Source organism: Gymnogyps californianus, chromosome 3, assembly GCF_018139145.2.
Source record: "Gymnogyps californianus isolate 813 chromosome 3, ASM1813914v2, whole genome shotgun sequence".
NCBI classification, from domain to species: Eukaryota; Metazoa; Chordata; class Aves; order Accipitriformes; family Cathartidae; genus Gymnogyps; species Gymnogyps californianus.
In genome coordinates, this window is record NC_059473.1 from 33,285,121 (window position 1) to 33,307,268 (window position 22,148).

At 34.1% G+C, this 22,148-nt stretch overlaps 1 protein-coding gene across 1 annotated transcript in view; it reads left to right on the forward strand.

The window, feature by feature from the left end:
• Positions 1 to 22,148, forward strand: part of KIF6 (kinesin family member 6) — a 177,722-nt gene that overhangs the window by 22,190 nt on the left and 133,384 nt on the right. The window contains exons 5-7 of the mRNA XM_050893845.1: positions 1,570 to 1,679; positions 11,112 to 11,241; positions 20,827 to 21,033. Coding sequence (XP_050749802.1) covers positions 1,570 to 1,679; positions 11,112 to 11,241; positions 20,827 to 21,033 — 447 coding nt within the window. The remainder of the gene's footprint in view (positions 1 to 1,569; positions 1,680 to 11,111; positions 11,242 to 20,826; positions 21,034 to 22,148) is intronic.

Sequence of the window (22,148 nt, forward strand, 5' to 3'; positions counted from 1 at the left end):
TAAAAACAAAATAGGATGAAAAATATGGTTTATTTGCCGCCTTCTCAGCCCATAGTTTCTACAAAAATAAAAATGTTTGTGTTTCCATTTTCAGACTGGGTTTTGGATCAAAAGCTCTACTTAGTTATGCTTATAGGGATATCTCTGCCTGCCTGCTTCCAAATCTTTGTGTTTGTTTTGTACATTTTCTTTCTTGGTGCATCTTAAAGCATCTCTTCTTGGTGTTTTATCTTTTCACCTGCCTTTCTTTTCATACCTTTCCCTTGTTTCATTTCTTTTTATCTACAACTGTGCTTTGGAAAGTGCTGACATAGTGGAGAAGAGTCATCTGCCTCCTAAGCCTGAGTAGGATGGAACAGGAGAAAGTGAATTCAGGGACACAAAATACAAGACTTTTGAAGCTCTTACTTGCACTAAGACAGTGCAATTTGAAACCGAGGAAACAAAACTTTCTACCCCAAATGAGATGCAAATCAAGCCCTTTGTTTTTAATAATATATTTTAATTTATTGGTCAGAAATTCTCCTATTTCCACAGCTTCCTGTTTGAACAGTTCCTTACAACATTTTTTCCATCCATTTGTAGTGTGTCTTTTTATATGGTGTCCCTTGAAATAGTGAACTGTCATTATCAATAAAAAAACCATGGAAAATAACTATTCAATGAAAATCAAAAGTTTGTATCTCTAAGTATTTTGCAAAACAACTGTAGTGGATTGGATTATTAAACTGCTACTGTGAGTGTGATATGAGTGCTTTCACAGTGGCTTCATCTGCTGAAAAGAAGTGACTAGTTTTCTTTTATTTTGGAAATCATAACCCATTATTTTGAGGTTTATGTTGTTTGGATTTGGCTTTGAGGCAGGAGAAAATTCTGTCTGCAAACCCCAGTTGTGTTAAGTTACATTTTGGCAATGTATTATACAAAAAAAATTAGGATTACAGAGAACAGTCGACATCATATACAGTGCTTAAATTTTATGATAAAGAGAGTGGAAAGCAGTATGTCACTGATGTTTCTAAATGAAGTAAATCTTTGATTTATTTTTGTTGTTGTTGTTCCTTGGTTTTTTTTTTTAAGCATAGTCCTTCTATCCATAATATGAGGGTTTACCTCTTTATAATAACATTCTTTTTTTGTTGTAGAAGTGAAAAATGGCATGTTGCATGGTTCTGTAAGCAGGCTGCCATGTTCTAAGTGTATACAGACTTTTCTAGATATAAGGAACCAATAAAAAAAACCCAGACTAAACTCATAGGCATGGTGGGGTTCGGGGGGATTTTTGTTTTGGGTTTGTGTGTGTGTGTGTGTGTGTGTGTGTGTGCTTTGGTTGGGGTTTTTTTGTTGTTTTATCCTTTTTCTTCTTGAGCCTTTATACATATGGTAACAGAAAACATAAAAGTATCACGAATTGAAAATGTGAACCATACCCAGGAAAAGAAAAAGAGATAGAGTGAGGAAGCAACATAAAAGCTGTAGTGATAAATTGGTCCTCTGATCTAGCTCTGACTTCTCTTTATAGCTCTTCCTTTTTTCTGGTTTTTTTTTTTTTGTTGTTTTCTTATCCAGGATAGCAGTAAAGTGTATACAACTCATGTTTCCTACTTAGAAATCTACAATGAATGTGGTTATGATCTGCTGGACCCAAGACACGAGGCCTCCAGATTGGAAGATTTGCCGTAAGTAATAAAACCAAGAGAATCATCAAAAACAACAACAGAAATAATTTTCGTATGCCCTGTTGCATTGTTCAGGGACTTTTTTGAAACTGTGCTACTGATCTCAGTGTTAATTAACTCAAAATACTTTGTTTTCTGAATTTTATCAACACTGTCTAAATTTTCTCCTATTTTGTATGTATAGAGGCTAGGCAAAATAGATGGGAGTAATTGAAGGTGAAAGTATTAAAAATGTATGTTGATTTTATGCAGAAGATATCTGTTGCAGCCACTGAAAACAAAAGAGAAGGTATACTTGTTTTTCTCATGACAGCCTGTCTCTTTGTATGGTATGCACCTGTGTGCATGTGGCAGAGACATATGTAACAGGCAGTATTTCCTTGCAACAGTAGGGAGAAAAACTCTGTGCTTCTACCTGGACCTTTTCCTTCAAGGATAATTATTTTTCTAGAATAAGCAATTATGAAAGAAGGTAAGTAACAGATAGAAAAGGCCACAAGGAACTCCAAAGGACAATATATTTACTTCAGAATGGATGATTGTTATAATAGTTTTCATTGATAAGACACTAGCACCTACTAATACTTGGAGAAGGGTAGTAAATAAAGGTTTGTAGGTCATGGACACATAAGCCTGGTGAACTTAAAGATCTTATAATTTATAGGAAATCCAAATCCTAGTTTCTAAGTTTCTTCTGAAAAATACTTTATAGTCTGTGTTATTCTTAAAATAACTCAGCAAACAGGAAATATGTATAAATAAGTGAGTTGTTGACTGCTTGGATTTGCAAATGCCCTGAAATAATGCCGGGAACCATAAACTTTCTCACTCAACATGATGGTGACTGAAACATGTAAATGGCAATTAAATCACTGCTGATACAAGAGGACGAAACGTACTGAAAACTGCCAATGGAGCAATAACAAAAAATCAATAGAATTTTATATCAAAATAGCTAATTATGTTATTAACATATTAAACACATTTTGTTTATTAAAAAAAAAATTCTTCCAAGTTGTGTTAAAATATAGCTTTAGTTTTGTACACAATATGTAGTGTCTCAGACATATATCTACAAAAACTTTCAAGATTTTTATAAAACAAGCTAGTGTAGAGATAAGGAAGGCAGCAGGCAAACTCAAAGTATGAGACTGGGCTGTATGTTGGTCTCATTGCTTCGCTTTCTTCATCTGTAAAATGGAACTAAGTTTTATCACTTTATGACACATTGGTGCTATAAGGACTGTATGTATTTACTGATGTCTTTCATGGTAAAGTTTAGGAACTTAATTTGATTTATTATCTGCTTCCTGTGCTATGCAGAGAAAAAATTTAAATCAGAAACTAATTTGGATAATAATTTAATTTTTGTGCCCATTTTTACAGGTGCAGATTTTTTTTGCAGTTATGTGTAAAAAATAGTCTGTTACACTTTTATTCAGCTTATTAATGTTAATGCTATTAAGCTATTCAAGTTTATTAAATTATTAATTTCATTTATTAAGTTATTTGCAATATTTTATTGGAACTCATTCCATTTATTCATTTTATTAAATTGAATTTATTCAATTGAACTAAATTGAATTTGATTAATTTAATTGCAACTTTATTTGAAACAGTTATTTGGGGGTCATATGCCCTGGAAAATATGTCACTTTTTAAAACTAGGTTCCGAATGTTTACTAATAATCATGAATTTTAGAATCTCAAAATTGGTTTATGTATGGTGATTCAATTAAGCTACAGAATAACTCCTTGTTATGTATTAGTCTATTTTTAAAAAGTTGACAGATAATTTGGTTGTGAATTAGGGAAAAAGCGCAGTGGGATAATCATAATTACCTGTAAACTTATGTAGTGCATACTATTGCAGGATGGGTTTTAGTGAGATAATAATTTTTTCTCTGCAGAGTAACTAATCTTAATAAGTGCTTAATGGTTTTACTGTACATGGTTGTTATTGTTTCGAGTACATCATTTGTCAAAAAAATATGTACTGTACACTAAAACTATACCTTCACCACTCATATTTAGCATTGCATAAAAGTATTTAATTACTAAAATATTTTTTGTTTATTTTTTAAGATAGTAATTTAGGGATTCAAAATTTAAAAATATATAGTGTCATTCTGAGCTAAAAAAGGAGTACAAATTGCAGGAAAAGGTAGTTGCATGATTAACTATATTTTAGTTACTTGGTTAATTTTTGTAAATTACAAAGTAAGTAGTAGTTAAACGTAAGTAAATAGTAATCACATATTTTAAGATATATCAGGTGTTTATTACCTAATATATATTTCATTTTTCAGAGAATTTTATGTGCTTAAGACCTTTTAAGATTTCAGTGGTAGTAAGCAAAATACAGAATAATCTAACTTCCTCAAGTTTGTTTGAAAGCATGTATTTAATGAGAATATTAAAAAGAACTTATGTTTTTCATACTTTAAAAGGGTCATATTATGCATAATTTCCTGTTGAACTCCACAGTGGATCATCAAGGTTTTAAGCACCATACAAAGCCAAATGCAGGTATTCTATGCTTGGGTGAATATTAGCAGTCTGTGCTGATGTTCTCCCAAGTATATAAAATGGACAAGAAAAGCGTTGAAGAAATGTGCCATTTTAGAAGAGTAAGCAAAAGATTAGTTAGCCTTGTAAAGTATGCAGAATGTTTTGGAATGGTATTGTTATCCATATTCCTGCAAAAGAAGGGGATGCAATTTCGATCAAAGATATGTACTTCTGCCTAGCAAACTATGTTAATGACTTTACGTTATCAGTTCAATGGAAGGAATAAACACAGGGTGATGGCATTCAGGTAACAGAAGTTATGAAAAGCACACAACAGACTTGTTGATAGTACTTGAAAAATGAGACATTAAAATTGTATTTGATGTTTAAGGCAAAGTGAATAATAAAAATTTTAAAAATTGCCCATTGCATCTAATCATTGCGTGATTAGATTTGGAATCTCAGCTCGTGAAGTCAAGGTTTTGTGTGTAGACATCCTTTGTATACTCTGTAGACTATTAAATTTTCATCTTAATACTGCTTAATCATTTCATTAGAGTCTGCCAGATAAGAAGGGAAGAGGCTCTCACAAAAAAATCACTACTTTTCTGGAAATAAATTCCTGACAAATGTGTGAATGGAGTTCATGTATCTATAAGTCTATCTATATGTATATGTATATAGATTCATATATAGAATTACATAATTGTTTATGTATGCATATGTAGAGATACGTATACATATACATATTTATATGTGTATACATAAATATGTATCATGTTTCTAATAGGTACAGATATTTATACATCAACTAAGTTTGGTTTTGAAATCCCATTGAACTTTTATTTTCACAGAAAACAACCCCAGTTTTCATGATGTTTAGTTGTAATGATATTATGTGTAGCCCATAGAAGATACCATTTGATATACCCTAATGCTTCATATAAAATATGCCTTAGTTTACAATTGTAACTTGTTTTGCTTACGCAAAGCTGACTGTTTTAATTTTGTGACACTGTAGCTGAAACACAGCATATGCAGATGCAAATACATTTGAAGAATCTTACTTGTTAGAATGCAAAAATTGAATTTAATATTGACAATCTAATTCTGGCTGTAGCTGTAGAGAGTTCCATGTTTATACAAGGAAATTAGGATTGTTTTCAAACATGTAAAAAGTATAAAACTATTGCTATAAAATATAGCTGGTAGAAGACTATTTGAATTCTTACTGCCATCTCTTGTTTTCATAAAAGATTTGCAGTGCTGTTCAAATTAGGAAAATTTTTCTGAAGCTCTTCATTTACTCTGAGGTTGTGCAAGAGGCTTTCTCCTCTAACAGGTTCCCTGTTGTGCTGTGTATTTGTAATTTGTATAATTCCATGATACTGAATCAAACCAATTTTACTTTAGTTATAACCTACCAGTACAAACTCTTCCTAACTAGTTTGTATTATTTATTAAGAAGTAAGAATTTTCTTGGCACTGAACAATAACACAAAAATAAAGACTGAGGTTATAGAACCATTAGTCATAGATCAAGTCAGGACAACCAATAAGTTACCGCTTTACCTGTCCAAACTATGGCAGGTGACACTCTTGCACATGAAGGCAAACTACAATTAATGCTATTTTACCTTAAAATGTCAGTCTTTAAACTGCAGTAGTTGAGGTACTTCACAGGGAGCGCAGGCAACCGTCAATCAGGAGTGTTGTGGCCAGGGGAAAATGTACTCTAAACTTCCAGCTAGCATAAGTGATTCTCCAGTTTTGTGTGAAGATTCTTTGAAGTCCTCTTTGATAGGGAAATGTATAAGATTTAGTATGATGTTGGCTGACTTTATAAAACAAACAAACAAACAACCCCCCCAAAAAAAACCCAGCTAATTCATATTGAATCCTCTGAGAATTCATTCCCAGTTTATGCTCCGAAAGATGAAGTTTATTTGAACTATGGATTAAGTGAACTTAATTCCATAAAAAGGAAGACACTTTAAGCTGAGAGCCAATTAGCTTCAAACATCAACAATGGTACCTATATCAATATGTATTAGTAACATGCAGAACTGTTATGTTCCATGGGGTCAGTGTAAAATATTTTCACTTAAAAAAACCCATCTGTAACTGAATATTGATTAACTACCTCAAGTGAGTTTATACTCTTCTGTTTCTCCACTGCGCTCCAAGGGCTTTAAGAGTTACCAAACTAGTGACGTGCAAAGCTAAACCAATTAGTATAATAATTCCTGTGCTCCTTAACAAAGAAGGAAAAAAAAAAAAGGCTAAAGGAATAATTTTCAACATATAGGAAATATATTTTATTCAGTCTGACTTTTTGATGCAGATGAACCTGTTGCCTATCTCCAGGCTCAACAGCGTTAATGTCAGCCCTTCCCCTTTTCAATGGCTGTACCAACTATGTAATCTAGAAACTGGCCACCATCCATAGATCTTCAAGAACTATATTTTCAGTGTTCTGAGAATTACCAGTATTTTAAAATTTCTAAGACTAATAATAATATTAGCTCGCTCTTTTCATATGAAAAAGATTCTTTCAAAATGAAGAGTGTTCCATGTGTTACTACTGAATACTAAAGATTAGGAGAATACAAAGGTTTGTAAACTTAAGCTTTTCTGTTTGTTAATGAGGAGACAGCTGAAAACTGTTCTGAATCATTTCTTCAAAGATTACATTTTGTTCATTACAGTTCAAACAAATTATACTTTAAATGTGTAAAATAACTTCAGCATACATTATATATTGTTTATTCCGATCCAGATTTTATGTTGATTTGTTTCCTGAAAACCAGTAAGAAGAAGTCAGTGAAACTTTCTAAGGTGACTTTTCTAAAGGCATTGAATGAGTAAATTAATTCAGTTCAGATTATTGCTGTGCTGTTCAAGGCAACTTTACTTTTGACTATCAAAATATTATTTTACAAACATTTTTTTGTGAGTGAGATTATTGCAGTTGCTTGCAAATTCTAACAGATCTTATATGTTTTGTTTGTATATGAACCACCAATCTCATTGGTTCAGTTCTGACTCCTTGTTCTGCACGGTGGGGTCAGGGGGGAGAGAGAGCCAGTGCAGGCCTCTTTCTGGATCTCAGTAAGAAAGGCCTGACAACAAATGGCTTAATAAGGTAACTGATTTAATAAGACAGAATAAGAAGAGGAATATAGATGGCAAGTAAATCTTACATCCCGTCAGATGCTGGGCACCCCACGTTCATGCAGCATCGGACAGAGCCTGAATAGATTTCCCCACGGCACACTGCGCAGAGCAGCGCAGGTCCTGTCCATGGAGAGAAGCTCTCCCTTTTGGTCATTCGAGCTATTATATCATTTCCTTACAAGAAAACAGCTCAATTTCTAAAAGGTGTTCTCATGAGAAGTTCTTGTGGCATTTTTTGATAAAGGCAAAGCCACGCAGGTGGTGTGATGACCAGGTGGGAGCAGCCTGCAGGCTCGTTTGTTACAATGACCTGGCTGAATTTATCCTGCAGCCCAGAGGTCTGTGCAGCACGACACAGGCCTGAATGCCACGCTGTGCGTGCAGCACGGCACAGGCTGCGCCTGCTCAGGGTAACTGTTACGTGGATCACTAACTGCTAAATGTGCAACAGTCTCTCAGTCAGTACCAATGCACTCCTATGTCCATAAAGTGTAGAACAAGCAAACTGTGTTTTTCTTGTCTCCCTTGTAGAATTCGTTGGAGACAATGAGAAGGATTTCCTATCACAATATGACGCGTCAGGAGAACAGTCTACAGCAATACTTACTCATCTCATAGTTCTGTCATGTCTCACAAGCTAAGGAGATCATGCTCTAGGTCTATACTTGAATGGAAAATCAAATCTCTGTGCTATTGAAAGCTGTGCTGGTGGCTGAATAACTTTGTAATCTTACCTCTTGAATCAGTGTTGACTTTGTCCTCTGATGTGGTGTTCAGGGAGCTATACTTATGAAAGATTTTTTTTTTTTCTGGATGATATACAAAACGGTGATCTTGGTCATTCTTTCTTAAAACCTAAAGCTCCTTGCAACTTACACAAAGATTAGCTATAGTTATCCATTAGTTTATTCTGTTCTTCTGGACAGACTCCAGGATGCATGCTTGCTGCTTTTCTCTTTTATCCTTTTCCTAAATTTGTTATTGGCTGTATAGTCTCCTCCTCATGCTGAAGTAGTATCATTATATTCTGCTAATGTATTGTCATAGTACGTATGTATCCTCATATACTATTTGTTTACATCATTATGATTAATTTTTAAATGTTTATAAAGTTTTTTAGATTATTTTAGATTTCTTCACTTCTAAGCCCTAGACAGATATAATCATAGGAAACTTGATTTTTAAAATTGTCATTTGTTTTCCAAAATCTTTTAAGTTTTTTTTTAAATTTATATTTCACAAATTAATGAGATGGTATTAATTAATCAAAGGAAGTTTTAACTTCATTGTTTGCCAGTATCAGGAATTTCATAAATGAAAGCATTCAATGTGTAAGGCTCTCTTGCATTAATGGCAGCTCAGCTGATGCAGGAAAGGGCCTGAGTTAATAACAGTATAAAAAAGGCTGATCCCATCCTACAGGTTTCCTAGTCAGCTACAAATTCCATCCCTTAAGCCAAATGGAAAAGATTCTTTGTTTATAAAGAAAACAAAACCTTGTCTCTGCCTTCTTTCAGTCATTATGGGTAACTTAACAGAGCTTTTCCACTCCAAGATCCAAGTTAGGGCTATGAAATTTAAAGATTTCACTAATATAGAGAAAGTTCTATAGAAATCTATTATCGTATTATGCAGTAACTTTATAGCACTATAAAATAAATCATTTTGTTGTCATTTTGGAACATGTCTTTCTGAGGAAGTTTCGACAAATGCCTCTCAAGATGTGCAAATTTAGACTTCCGTCTGGAAATCCTCCTAATACCTGCAAGGCCACTGTATAGGAGGCTGTCACTGATTTGTGATGTCCCCACTGTTTCCTTTCCGATATAATAATCCTCCAGAGCTTTTCGTCCAAACTAGTATCTTCGTTGTCTGGAAATTATTTATAACCATTGGTCAAAATGTGGTCTGAAAAGATCCTTAAAAGTTTAAATACTATGCCAAGTGTGCATAGTAAAACAACATTGTTTTCCTATAAAAAGAGGTAGATGATGCTTACCGTGCAATTTCAAAATATTAAAATTAGTCAAAGCATTATACTGTAATCAGAACCGCTCTGGGCTTTAGCGTGTGATGCATGCACAGATGGAATTGCAGACAGAATACAACTTGACATTATCAAAACATTGTTATGCAAGAGCAGAATTATGCTTTTGGGTTTATGCTCTCAGTGGGGGAAGCAAAGTTTCGTGACTGTACTAGTGCTGTCTTACCCTACTGCACAAAAATAAGGCTATAAGTGGGAGGCAATCATACTTGGAAAAACAATTGTTATGACTACTAAACAAGCATTGTGCATACTTTTACATGTATTTTTTTCTTGAAAATAGTGAGCGTATTGCAATGTGTTCAAATTATTTCTGTATATCCCTTCCAATGTTTTGACCATCAGAGGGTGAACTACTTCCCTAATACTTAAGAGTAATACTATGGAATGCTGCTTAGCTACTCAATTTGATTCTGTCAGTTTTGGGGAAAAAAAGACAAGCAAAGCAGTACAAAACCCAGCCTGGGTGGTTTTGAAGCAGCTTGGAGTAATTAATGTGCAAGGACTATCTAGAGATAAAAACTCAAGCCCCATACTCCCTCTTGTGGTTAACCTTGAAGAATATGGAAAAAAAATATATATATACACATAGATACACATATATGTGTATTAGTGTATATACATAAAGTATTGTCTATACTTAGAGGGAAAAAAATTGTTTAAAAAAAAACTTCTAACTTTTAAAAAAGTTCTAATTTACTTGTCATAAGTTGTCTCAGAACATGTAATTCACCCTGAAGGACATGTCATTCATCCTCAGAATTAGTGTACTTCAGTTTTAACAGAATCTTCACTCTGGGAGTTTTCCAAATCCAGTGGTGCAACTGCTTGACTTCCATGTTGGATACTATAGAATGTCCTAACTGAGGAGACCCTAATGGCTACTAAGTAAAGCCAATAAAGTTTAATTCTCAGTAACTTGATCAAAAGAAAAAATTCTTATGTAAAAGGGCTATTTAAAGAAGTGAAAAGGAGTTTCAGTAATATTTAGTAGCTCTCCTGGAGCTTTTGCCGTATCCTTGCTACTTCCATCTAACTTCGTTTTTCTGAACTTTAAGGCTTAAAGAAGTACAACTAAGAGCATTTCTAACCTCAGTGGAAATAAATAAAGTCATTCTGTTTGCTTGCTTTTAATTTAAGAAAGGGATCATTTACATTTGTAGTTATTGCCATTTGAGAAGAAAGAAAAGAGAAATAATCTTTACAAATGCAAAGTTATTAGAAACATGTTGGCTACAGATGTGTTGATTCTGAAATATTCCATGCCTATTTGTTCATCAAGATTATGGTATGCTTTATGTATCATTTGTGCTTAAACAGCTGTGATAATGGCAAAGAAACCCCTACTTATTATTTGTTTGTGATGATTCATCTAACCTCTTGCTCTTGAGATTTTACTATATCTCATAAAAAAAAATCTCAAAGCTTTCTTTAATAGTTACAGATTTTATATATTCCTTTTCTAAGTGGAGGTTTATAATAAAGGAATAAAAAGGAGGTGACAGAGTGAAAGAAAAAATTCAGCACTTCCTCTAATGTGCATCGTTTACTCTTCATGTTTTTAGTTCTTTTATTATGATTGGTTTGGGGTTTTAGATGTCGCCTTTTAGGTGCAATCGAAATGAAAGTATGGAACAAAGATCACCTTACAACAGTTCTAGTTTTCATTGTGGTTTGGTTTTGGTTTTTTCATGTAGAAAAGTGACAATAATGGAAGACCCTGATCAGAACATTCATCTGAAAAACTTGTCTCTTCAGCAAGCATCCAATGAAGAGGAAGCCTTAAACCTACTCTTTTTGGGAGACACCAACAGAATGATTGCTGAGGTGAGAATTGCTGCTACAAATCTTACTTAATGCCACCAGAGTTAAAAAGGTCATAAACTTCTCCACATAGGATGTGTATTTTGGAAGTCCTTGGAGATAAATAAGTATCTTCTTTCTGAATGTATTTCCACAGTGAAATTAAATAAGCATTTCTCTGATGATAGCTTTCACTTTGCAAAGAGCTTTCTGTTTTTTCTTAGTGAATCAGATTGGTGGTTGTCGATGTCATAATTTACTGCAATTAAAATAAGAAAAAAAAAATTTCTCATAAACCATAGACTGACTTTTGAATGTGGCATGTATCGACATACATACACATTTAAAGATTAGAAAACATGGCCTTACAAAGCATTATTAAACATTCCCACAGAAGTACTAAATTGCCTTTGAAGTAGTTACAGTAAGAGTTAGAAGTCCCCTCTTTTTTCTTCTTATTACATAAACGTGGTGTTAAGTGTAAAGAACCAAATGTTAGTGCAAAGCACATTCAAAATAAATATTTGCCAATATGCAAAGACAAAGGTGTTTTTACTGATTCTGGAAAATTCAAATGAAATGTTTCCATATCCAAAATCTGTAGGGTTTTTTTTTCCCTTGTCTTCATACTTGGAAATGGAATGTAAATATAAAAAGTGTATTGTATAATGTGAGCACTGTCAATGTGTCTTTACCACAACACAGCTAATTCTATTTTAGAAATTTGTGGGTTTTCCTCCTCTGTCTGACCAAAAAGACGTATAATAAACCAATGACGAGAAAGACATTTAAAGTATATGAAATAGTCAAGTAGCTCTCTGTTCCTGCTGGCTGACCATGTACACTTGGGCACGGGGGAAGAAGCGTTTGATTACAAAATGTAAATAGGCAAAAAAACCTGATTTGCGCTCTCTTTCTCAAGGGAGACTATTTCCGCAGTGATGTTTTGAGAGGCAGAAAGACGTTAAGGCAAGAGATAATCAAGCTGTACTTAAGGGCTGTTAGTAAATATGAATATTGAGGCAAGGAACCGTTTGATGATATTGAAATGGAAAAATTGATGCAATTTAGAGGAGAGGAACTTGAAAAAGTGTAATAGAGACAAAAAGATGACATTGAGTTCAGAAGTCTGAACAGCTGTCATGATAGTTGGTAATGAAAACACAAAAAGAAAGTTCATTGCATGGAGAAAGATCTTCAGGAAATCTCTGATCAGTTTAGAGGAGCTGTGTATGAAAATGAGACAGAATATTTAAAGAATGGTGTGCTGCTGGCTGACAGGGTCATAAATCAGCAATTGTAAAGGTCAATTGTGTTACATATTTGGGAAATGTTGCCTAAAGAGAAAATATATCCCAAATACTGAAAGTCATGAACAAATAGCAGGACTAATGAAGATGGTAAGTCATTAAAGGACAAGATGAAGTAATGCTCAGTAAAACTAGAAGAATATTCTTAATGGATCAGACCAAAGATATGTCTGTTCCACTTTCCTGTTTTGAACAGTGGCCAATAGCAAATATATAAAGAGTAAAAGATAAACCAAATAAATAATGATACTTTTAAAAAAAAAAAATCTCCTAATCTTCATTAGTTTGTGTTTCAGACTATTTATAGCTAATAACTTTTGTTGTATTTTTTCTTTACATGAATTTGCCCAGCTGCTTTTTTTAACTTCGGCAAATTTTTATCATGAAATCTCATGTGACACAAAGTTCCATGACTTAACTGCGTTGTGTGAAGAAAAATCTCCTTTAGCTTATTTTTTCATCCAGAACTTGGTAGTTTTATTTGGGGCACACTAGTACTTGCTAGAAAACGTAAGAATGTGTGGGACCCCAATAGTAGAGAATTCACTAATCCGAGTGGCTTGGGTTAGCAAATGCTATGCCATTGTCACTTTTGCTGCTTTTGCCACAGCAAGAATTTTTTGTTATATAAACAATAGAAAGTTATTGTTTTGTTGGTCTTTCATGAAGAGTACTTAAAAGGAAAAAATGCAGAGAATACTTGCTTGGAATAACTACCACCCATTGCAGCAGTATTTACTTTGCTTAGTCTGAATGCTAATATGATTCCAAAAACTTCAAGTGAGGTGGACTTCATTGCAGAAGTTTTATGTATGTAGTTATCTTGTACATCATTCCTTTGCAATTGCAGCAGGTACGTTGCAGTACAGTTCAGTGAACTTACTGAGTGCTGCTTCCTCTTAGGCATTACAGAATTTATCGCCCATTATCATTTGGCGTTTTTGGTTTTAGGTGACTGTGGTACTTCATATGATGACTTATCAGAATGAGAAAATAGTGTTTGCAGAAATGAGGGATTAATGTAGAGGTCTAGGGAAGAGGACTTGTGACATCAACCATAACTTCTTCTCCAGGGATCCATATTTTTAAACCATAATTGAATTATGATAATAATTCCTGACCTCAAAAAAGATTAGGACCCTATTTAAGTAAACTTTAAAGAAAAAGACACAAGGTGAATAAACCTAAATAGAAAAGAAAGTAAAAGAAAAGCTTGATTCATCTTTTTTAATGATGAGGAGTTTGGCTATGGAAAAACTAAGATAACTGTCATGGATCACATATGAAATCTGTGGCCTCTAAAATTGCAATCTAATGCTTTACCCCTGAGATAACCTTTCTTTGAAGAGTTGCAGGACCATTTTGAAAATAAGAATGACAATTTAATTTCTGCAATGCCTCTGCTAGTGGAGTCCAACTTGTGATTTGAGGGCTGCATTTTGCCCTCACCACTGACTGTGCTAAGAAGAAAGTGATCATAATATTAAAAGTATTCTATAGGCTACATTCATTCATTCATTACATGTCAGAACCTAAGGGAACATTTATAACCAAATACTTCTTTTCCACACATAACTATATTGCTCATGAGAAGGAAAAAAGAGGAAGCTAATCTAATTTGTGCAGGATTGGTTTATAGATCAGTACAGGACCAATCCTTTGCGCTAGTTTTGACATGTACTACAAGTTGTGGAAATGGTAAGATGGGAGACATCTGCGCACAAACATTTCATAATGTAAAAATCCAAATAGGAAGCTTTTGTCTCTTATATTTTGCCAGGGAGAAATAGGCAGAGAACAAACCCAAAAAACTGATTCTTTTGTTGGCAGCTCTTTCAACTGTAAGGGCTATATTTTTGTTTGTTTGTTTGTTTTTCCCATAAAACACAGTTTCTTGTTACATTTGAATGCGTAAGAATCTCAGCAACAGGTTATAAAAAAAATCTGAATTTATTTTTTGTATTTTAATTTTTTAAGCCAACTTTATGATTTAGGTATCTCAAATACATGCAAACAAAGGATTCCAAAATCTAATTTGCACATATGACACAGGTGGTAGCAGCAGCATCTAAAAAAGCTCATGTACAGAAAAGTTTGGCCATTTAGGTAGTGTTCACAAACCATTTTATTTTGGTAGATATACTATTAATACGTCTTCAGCTGAAGTGGTCTTTTCTAAATTCTTGTGATGGGAATCTTTTGTGATTGCAGTCCTTTGAAATAACATGCCTGAATCTCCGTGATTTAGAGAATTCTTAGTACTTTTTTATTATTTCTCTTAAAATAGAAGAGTAAGGTAGACCCGGTAGCCTCCCGAGGGCATGCACCAATTTCAAAACTGTAAAATCTTTGGGTGAGATTGATATGTCTGAACACTGCAGTTGCACGTATAATTAGCATTTGTTTTTCCTCTACTGAAAAATTACTTCATTTTAATGAGGAAGGAAATGTTTTAGTGCATGGTTTTATACCTATAATACTCCATTGTTTAGATTTGGAAGACAGTGGATACTACACAGTATTTATTCCATCATTTTAAATGTTTGAAGTACACATGGGGCAAGCAGTAAGCTTTTGGCAATGTTTAAATATGTTTATTTCAAGAAAGAATGAAACTTTTAAACATTTGAAGATAGTTGTGGGGACTGACTTGTGACCTCTAAATTGGACTCATTCCCTTTTTATTTATTTTTATTGTCCATTAGTATTCTCTTGAATATATTTAGAAAGCCACTGGTAGTGTTTGAATGCATTTTTTCTTGGATGAAATATGAAAAATAGGATTTGAATGTGTCAACATATGAGATTAAGTGACACTTTTGCCCAGAAGGCTTGTTATCCATGTTAGACCTGCATTCCAGAATTAATTACAAGTTTCTGCTTTCCTAGGTTCCTCATTGGTGTCAATTGTTAATTTATTTCCACTCTGACAAACCTGTTCTATAGTATCATTAGCACCAAATGGCACCATCATTTCAGCACAGGTGCTTTCATTTCCATGTGTGGTAAAACAATCACTGGTCATACATACTACTTCGAATAGTCCTTAAAGAGCTTTGGGATTTATATGGATAAAAGGCACTATATAACGTAAAATTTAATAATATCCTCACCAGGGAATATTAATTACTTTAAAAGTTACCTCAGTTGCGGTAGTCTAACTGTGAAACTGTACTTGTAGTAAATATGGAAAGGTAAAATACTGCTTTTAGAAATCAGGGAAGTGTCAGATTGCACCTATTCTGATCCTTATATTTTCATAGCAATAAATTTGCAATTTCAGCTGTGTCAAGTGTACCTAAGTACAGCTGAAGAGCCCCTTCACTTGTACCATATTAGTCAGAAAGGAAACTAAAGATATATTAAGCTCTCACTGATCTACCAGATAAAAAGGCAGGAACCTCCTGTTCTGCAGCTTACCCTTCCATATAGCATGGTTCTGTTGCAACTGGTGGAGTTTATGTTAATTAGACAGATAATACCCACTGTTTTTCAATAAAGAATCTCTGCTCCTTCAGCCTTGCAGAGATTTATGATGTTCTGTGCTATAAACCAACAATGTGAAAACACCAGAGTATTCTAAGGATGAGTTTCAACCAGAGAATCAAACTGTGTTATATTGCTTTATTATCATTCTTGTAGGATACAATGGCTCTTTTCTTGCCATCTGAACTGTGAAATGACTGAAGCTGTCAGAACTTGTTCATACAGGTATCCAGCTGATTGTAGCTCGAGATTGGAGAAAATCAATTTGATATCAGCCTTGGATGCTATCAGTGCTTTTCTCTTTTCCCTTGCCCTTCTTCAAAAAGTTCAAAAGCAAAAAAAACTTAAGAGGAAAAAGAAACCCTCCTTAAAACAAAATTTTGTACCTTTTCACTGAGACATTCTCTCAAAAAAAATGGGAACATGCAGAATCAGCCTTTCTTCATTTATGCCTTGGCTAGTCACTAATTCACTCATACAGGAAAATCATGTTCTTCTGATGTCTAAATATTTTGATTCAAAGAAGAAAAGATTCCACTGGAACTGTATAAACTGCCAAGTGGAGATGGTTTGCAATATGGGCTGAATGACTGCATTTATCACCTGTGAAATCTTTTTGTCCCAGCTGTCCTGAACTCTTTTCTGTATTTTCTCTGTCTGAGTGTATTTGGCAGCCATAATCAACACATTATTCTTCCAGATAGTAGCAGCTTCTGTTAGTCTAAAGGTGATTTTCAAACAGCTTTTCATATGTTTTTCTCCTGTTTAAGAAACTTTCTCCTTCTTAGATCCTCAATTATTAAGAACTCTATTTAGACCAGTAGCATCCTATTTCTGGCTATTTTTCTTAGTGAAAACAACATTTATAATGGCAGCTGCAACAAATAAAGGATTTGGGAAATACATAAATTCTTGTATAGGGAGGAACTCCTGCAGTGTTTTGTTGATTTAAGATAGATAACAATTAGATTAAGATGGATAACTTAGGCTCCAGCAAATTTTTGGACCTTTCATGACCTTGTATTCCTTGACAGAAACATCTGACTCGGGTGCTTCTTGCAATATGGCTGTGCTGCAGGTTCTCATTTAAGTAGAAACCACCTTCTTGCAACCATTGTATGAATAGATATAATGGTTTAAGTCACAAAGCTTCTAGACAGTTTATTTAATTTCAGCAAACACAAGTATATCCTGGTCCTGGAGAAAAAGGAGACTGGTTGTATGGCTTGAAATATCTCTTGTACATATTTTCTAGGATTAAACAAAACATTGATGCTTTACCAAATCATGATCTTGAAGGAAATGTTATTGAATTCCTGTTTTACCCTGCCACAAATGGGCAGGACCAGAGGACCTGGCATTAATTCCTTTGTAGTGTTCATGTGATATCACAAAGCATCTGAAGTCTGCTTATGTGGTTTATGATGTCACAGAATTCCTGGAAAAAATTATTTCTTTGTAAGTAAGTGCAGCTCATCAGTTGTTCTATATATAACTTTCACAATAGCAACCATCTGCTGAGAGCCAGGCCACTCCCCTCTTTCTTTTTTTTCCTTCATCACATCAAATTAGTGTGAGGATGATTTCATATACATATGGTTTGAATACTGCTAACAAAGCCAAAATGAACTCTGAAAGCCACTAAAGGAACCTTTTAGTAGGCTCTGAGACACTGTCCAGAAAATTTTGTTTGCTTGTTCTCAGTTTTCAAACTTTATGAACGGCTGAATGGTGATACTTAGAAGTTGCATATGTAAGATAGCAAAAAACCAACCAACCAAACAAAAAAGGCTTATTTTTGGACTGAAGATGCTGACAAGTTGTCATTTCTGTTGCTGTGTGCTTTGCATCTACTTGTGTGGTAAAAGTAGCAAAGTGTGGGGGATTATGACTGCAATTAACATTTCACGATCACATCCCATTTAACAGTTTAAAGTTTTACTGCTTTGCACTTCCTGCAAGAGTTCTAATAGAGCTTTCTATATACAGGAACCACAAAGTCTAGATAGACTCATATTGTAAAACGGAGTATTGATGTGTTGATTAAAGCATGGTTCTACTCTGAAGAAGGACTTTATAAAAATAGCAGTTTGGGATTCTAGCCAATGACTTCCAAATCAACTTCACTCATTTTACATGAAAAAAGAAGTTGTGGAGAGAAAAGCAATGGAATTTCTCATCACCAGTCCAGCAGAATCTGCTTGGAACATGGGAAAACAAGTTGTGGCTAGTGTATTGCTATAGACAATAAAGACCTAATAGGCCAAATATTGCCCTGAGCTTTTGGAACTCAGAGTCCTGAAATTATTTTCTTTTATGCTTTAATTTTTTTTTGCCTGTGTTGGGGTTAAACAGGTGTGACTAAAAGCACATTTTGAAATACATGATGTATTGCTGCATAGTGAAACAAGTTTGCTTAAGAATGCTTATTCTGAAGTATGATGATTTCTTCTGTTTCTTTCATAGCAACCTTTACTTTGTGCTTCCATAGCTAGACCTGTATTGATATTCGATCTGGCTTAGATTTGTCTGCAGTGTAGTGTGACTGATGCCATGACTGTAGTGCAAAATGTCCTCAAATATCAATTCTGTTGAGGAGAATGTCCTTAAATATTAATTCTGTTGTGGATTTTCAACTGGAAATATCCAGTCCTGCTTCACAGAGCTGCAAGTGGTAAAATTATAGCTCTCCCAGTAAAATAAGTGAAGCTGGCTCTGATTATTCATGGAATCAGAATTGCTGAATAAAGTACATTTTAACAGCTTATAACTTTTTCTTAGTATAATTGCATTTTAAATATGTTTGGGAGTATTTTCTTGCTTGACACCTTTCCCTGAGCCTGTTTATTTTCATTCTTATGCTACAACTCACTGCCCCTTCATTTGTTCAGCTTCGCCTCTGAAGACAGGATAGCATGTGACTGCACTCTGATGCTCTGATGCTCATTTCACAGGATTGTGAAATGATCCTTAGAAACCAGGCAGTTAAGCAGAGCCAGTGGCTTGCCTATATTATTCCAAAATTCCTCATCTGTATAAACTAATGATCAAAACTCTTCTCCCTCTCCCTCTGAGCTTGGCTTTATTAGGTAAAGCAGCCCAAAATAAAATAGTGCTAAGGCTGTAATTTCATTACAGAATTTTCACCAACAAATACAAGCGTACGCTATTCCTGCACACCACCTACTTGTTCACACGCTGTATGCTGCCATTTTCAATTATTCTAGCAGAACTGCTTTCTACAGCTGCGCTGTGACTGAATCGGGAAACTGATCCAGGTTAAATATCTATGGTTTGCAGACTTTTTTTTTTTTTTTTTTTGAGCTGGATAAGTTCCCAAAAACAGTTCAGTTGTGCTGGCACTATTAAGGCTGGAAAAAAATACTGGGAAATTGAAGGGGAGACTATTCAACCAAGAGGTATAGCTGTTCATATTATTCCTGGTAAAGGAATATTCAGCTTGCAGTCTTTCTGTTAAGAGCAGTCCTTTCTGGATTAACAAGACAACACCTTCAACACCTGCAATGGGCAGGCTATTTTAATATCTAGAATGTTTCATACCAAAGAAAACTATGGGAAAAAAAAGCAATATGTTGGTATATCTAGTCTGAATCACAGGGTATACCTAGATAAATAATTACTGTAGAATAACAGAGGAATAAAGTATAGACAAGAGATTAATGTATACAATTTAACCAGGATTTTTTTATCACCTTTTTAAACAGCTATATATAAGTATAGATTTAGTTGCTAACTCAATAATATTTATTTATTAATTTATTTCACTACCCTATTTTTCTGCAAGTCAAGTATTTATGACCTGATAACAATGTAGTCATACTTGTTATAGTTTATAAATAAAAATACTATTTGTATGGTAAACCTGTAATCGCCATATATATTCTAAAGCTTTATCTATTTATAAAATGAGGATAATAAGGAATTCTTTTAGTTTTAAGTTTCTAACAACAGCTTGATATAACTAAACAAAAGAGGCCTTAGATGCTTAAAGATTTTCTATATGTTGTTTAAGAAAACAAAGGTGCATGTGTGATGGCATGTGATCATTTGAAATCTAAAATTAAATATCTGAGAGCTGTTTAAAATTTTCTGTTCTGCATTTCGAATATATTGGGAACACCACTAAAGTCATACTAAAGCTGAGCATCTCTAAAAATTGACCAAGAATTTCCATGTGTCTAGTTAAGGAAGTATGGCAGTAGCTATTCCAAATAAATATATTTAAAGCCAAACCTTTTATGAAAACTCTGTCATGCCACATAAAATTCTGATACTGATTTTGCCAAGTTAATTTTTTTCATAAAAGTAATGAAAATGTGAAAGTCTAAAGCCTTATAGAAAGTGCTAGTCTTAGTTACACTGGTAGGTATCTAGCCAAAAAAAATTAAAAATGGGCTTACCAATGGGGAAATTGATAACCTCTTGGAGATCAGGAATTATTACCTTTCCCTCTGATCAAGCTGTGCTTTTCTAGTATTCCTTAGTATTCCTCAGTATTCCTCAGCATAGTAAGGCCAGCTGCTTTGCTGATGTACTCACTGTTAGAGTATCTTGGAACAAGGATAGTTGCTTGGTTGCTTGCAGTACAATTTGTCCAGATCAAAATTATCCGAGTATTTGGCCAGAATGTGAGTGCCAGGTAAATCCTTTTGGGGGGTTCTTGCATATTTATTACGTGTGCAATAGCTGAAAAATTGGATAGGTGATTTCAATTGCCAGATTATTGAGCTATAAAAAGCTAAGTTTATTTATTAAATGAACGTTGAAGACTCTTCCTTTCTTTTCATTGTAGACACCAATGAATCAAGCCTCAACCCGATCTCACTGCATTTTCACTATTCACATCTCCAGCAAGGAACCTGGATCTGCAACTATCCGACACTCCAAGTTACACTTAGTAGACCTTGCTGGATCAGAGCGTGTTGCAAAGACTGGAGTTGGAGGTCACTTGTTGACAGAAGCCAAATATATCAACCTGTCGTTACATTATTTGGAACAGGTAAAATTGGAATAGAGTGAAACATTTCTCCCTTTACTACATTCCTGTTTAGCAATGTGCAATGTTTTGGAAATCTTGATTCCAATATTCATTTAGTCTTAGGATATTTATTGCAGTTTTTTAATGTTTGAGTTGATAGCTCTTCATTTGAAAGAACATATTTTAATTTAGGAAAAGCTTAACAATTAAACAGTAGCGTTATAGTAGGTATACAGGGTACTATTTAAAAAATAGTTTTCCTGTTTTATTTGGAATGCTAGAGATACTTACAAGATTGCAGCTATATTTGTGCTAAAAATGTTCTTTGTGATCTTCTCCTCCTTCCACAGCTGGGATCAGGATGTATCACTCAAGAATCATTGAACTAAAGTGATTGGTTTTTATTTGGTTCAAGCATTGTAATATGGTAAAATACTAGGCTCTTCTCTCATGTGTTGTTTTATTCCTCTACCAATGTGAATCTTCGCTCTCTTTGAGACAGGAGTTACCCCTGTTAATCTGTTTATGGAGTAACTACCATAATTGGTTTTATACCAATAGGACTCATAGATGCAACTGCAATAATAATAATAAATCTCCACAAATCTTTATCATTCAGCTCTTGTTATTGAAAAAGGTTTAGCCTGTTGATTTAAGGTATACTAAAATCCCTATCCTCCTTTCACTGTTGCTTTTTAATTTTCCTCTTTGGAAAAGGCAAATATTGAGAAAGTAGATTACTCCTGACTAATCTTACTAAATTTTTTTTTAAAAAGAAACAAAGAATGAGTTAAGATAGCAGTGGTGAATGGAAACTTTGAAGATGAAGCATTCCAGTAGAAAGGTTTGGTTAACAGATTATTATTATTAACAATAATAATAACAACAATAATTGTTGTTGTTATTATTGGGGTTTTTTAATTATTTTTCCTCAAGTGATCTGATATAATCATTTTCCCTTCACGACTAGAAAAATAAGATGTTGCATCTTAGGATCCTCGTAATTTTTGTGAATGTGGTAAGCGTGATGGTGAAGGCTGTTCACACTCACTAATATCTTCTTCTCTAGTATCTCTTCTTTTCTTTCCACCAGGTTTATAGGCATTGTCTGTATTCCATAACATTCCTTCCTTTCA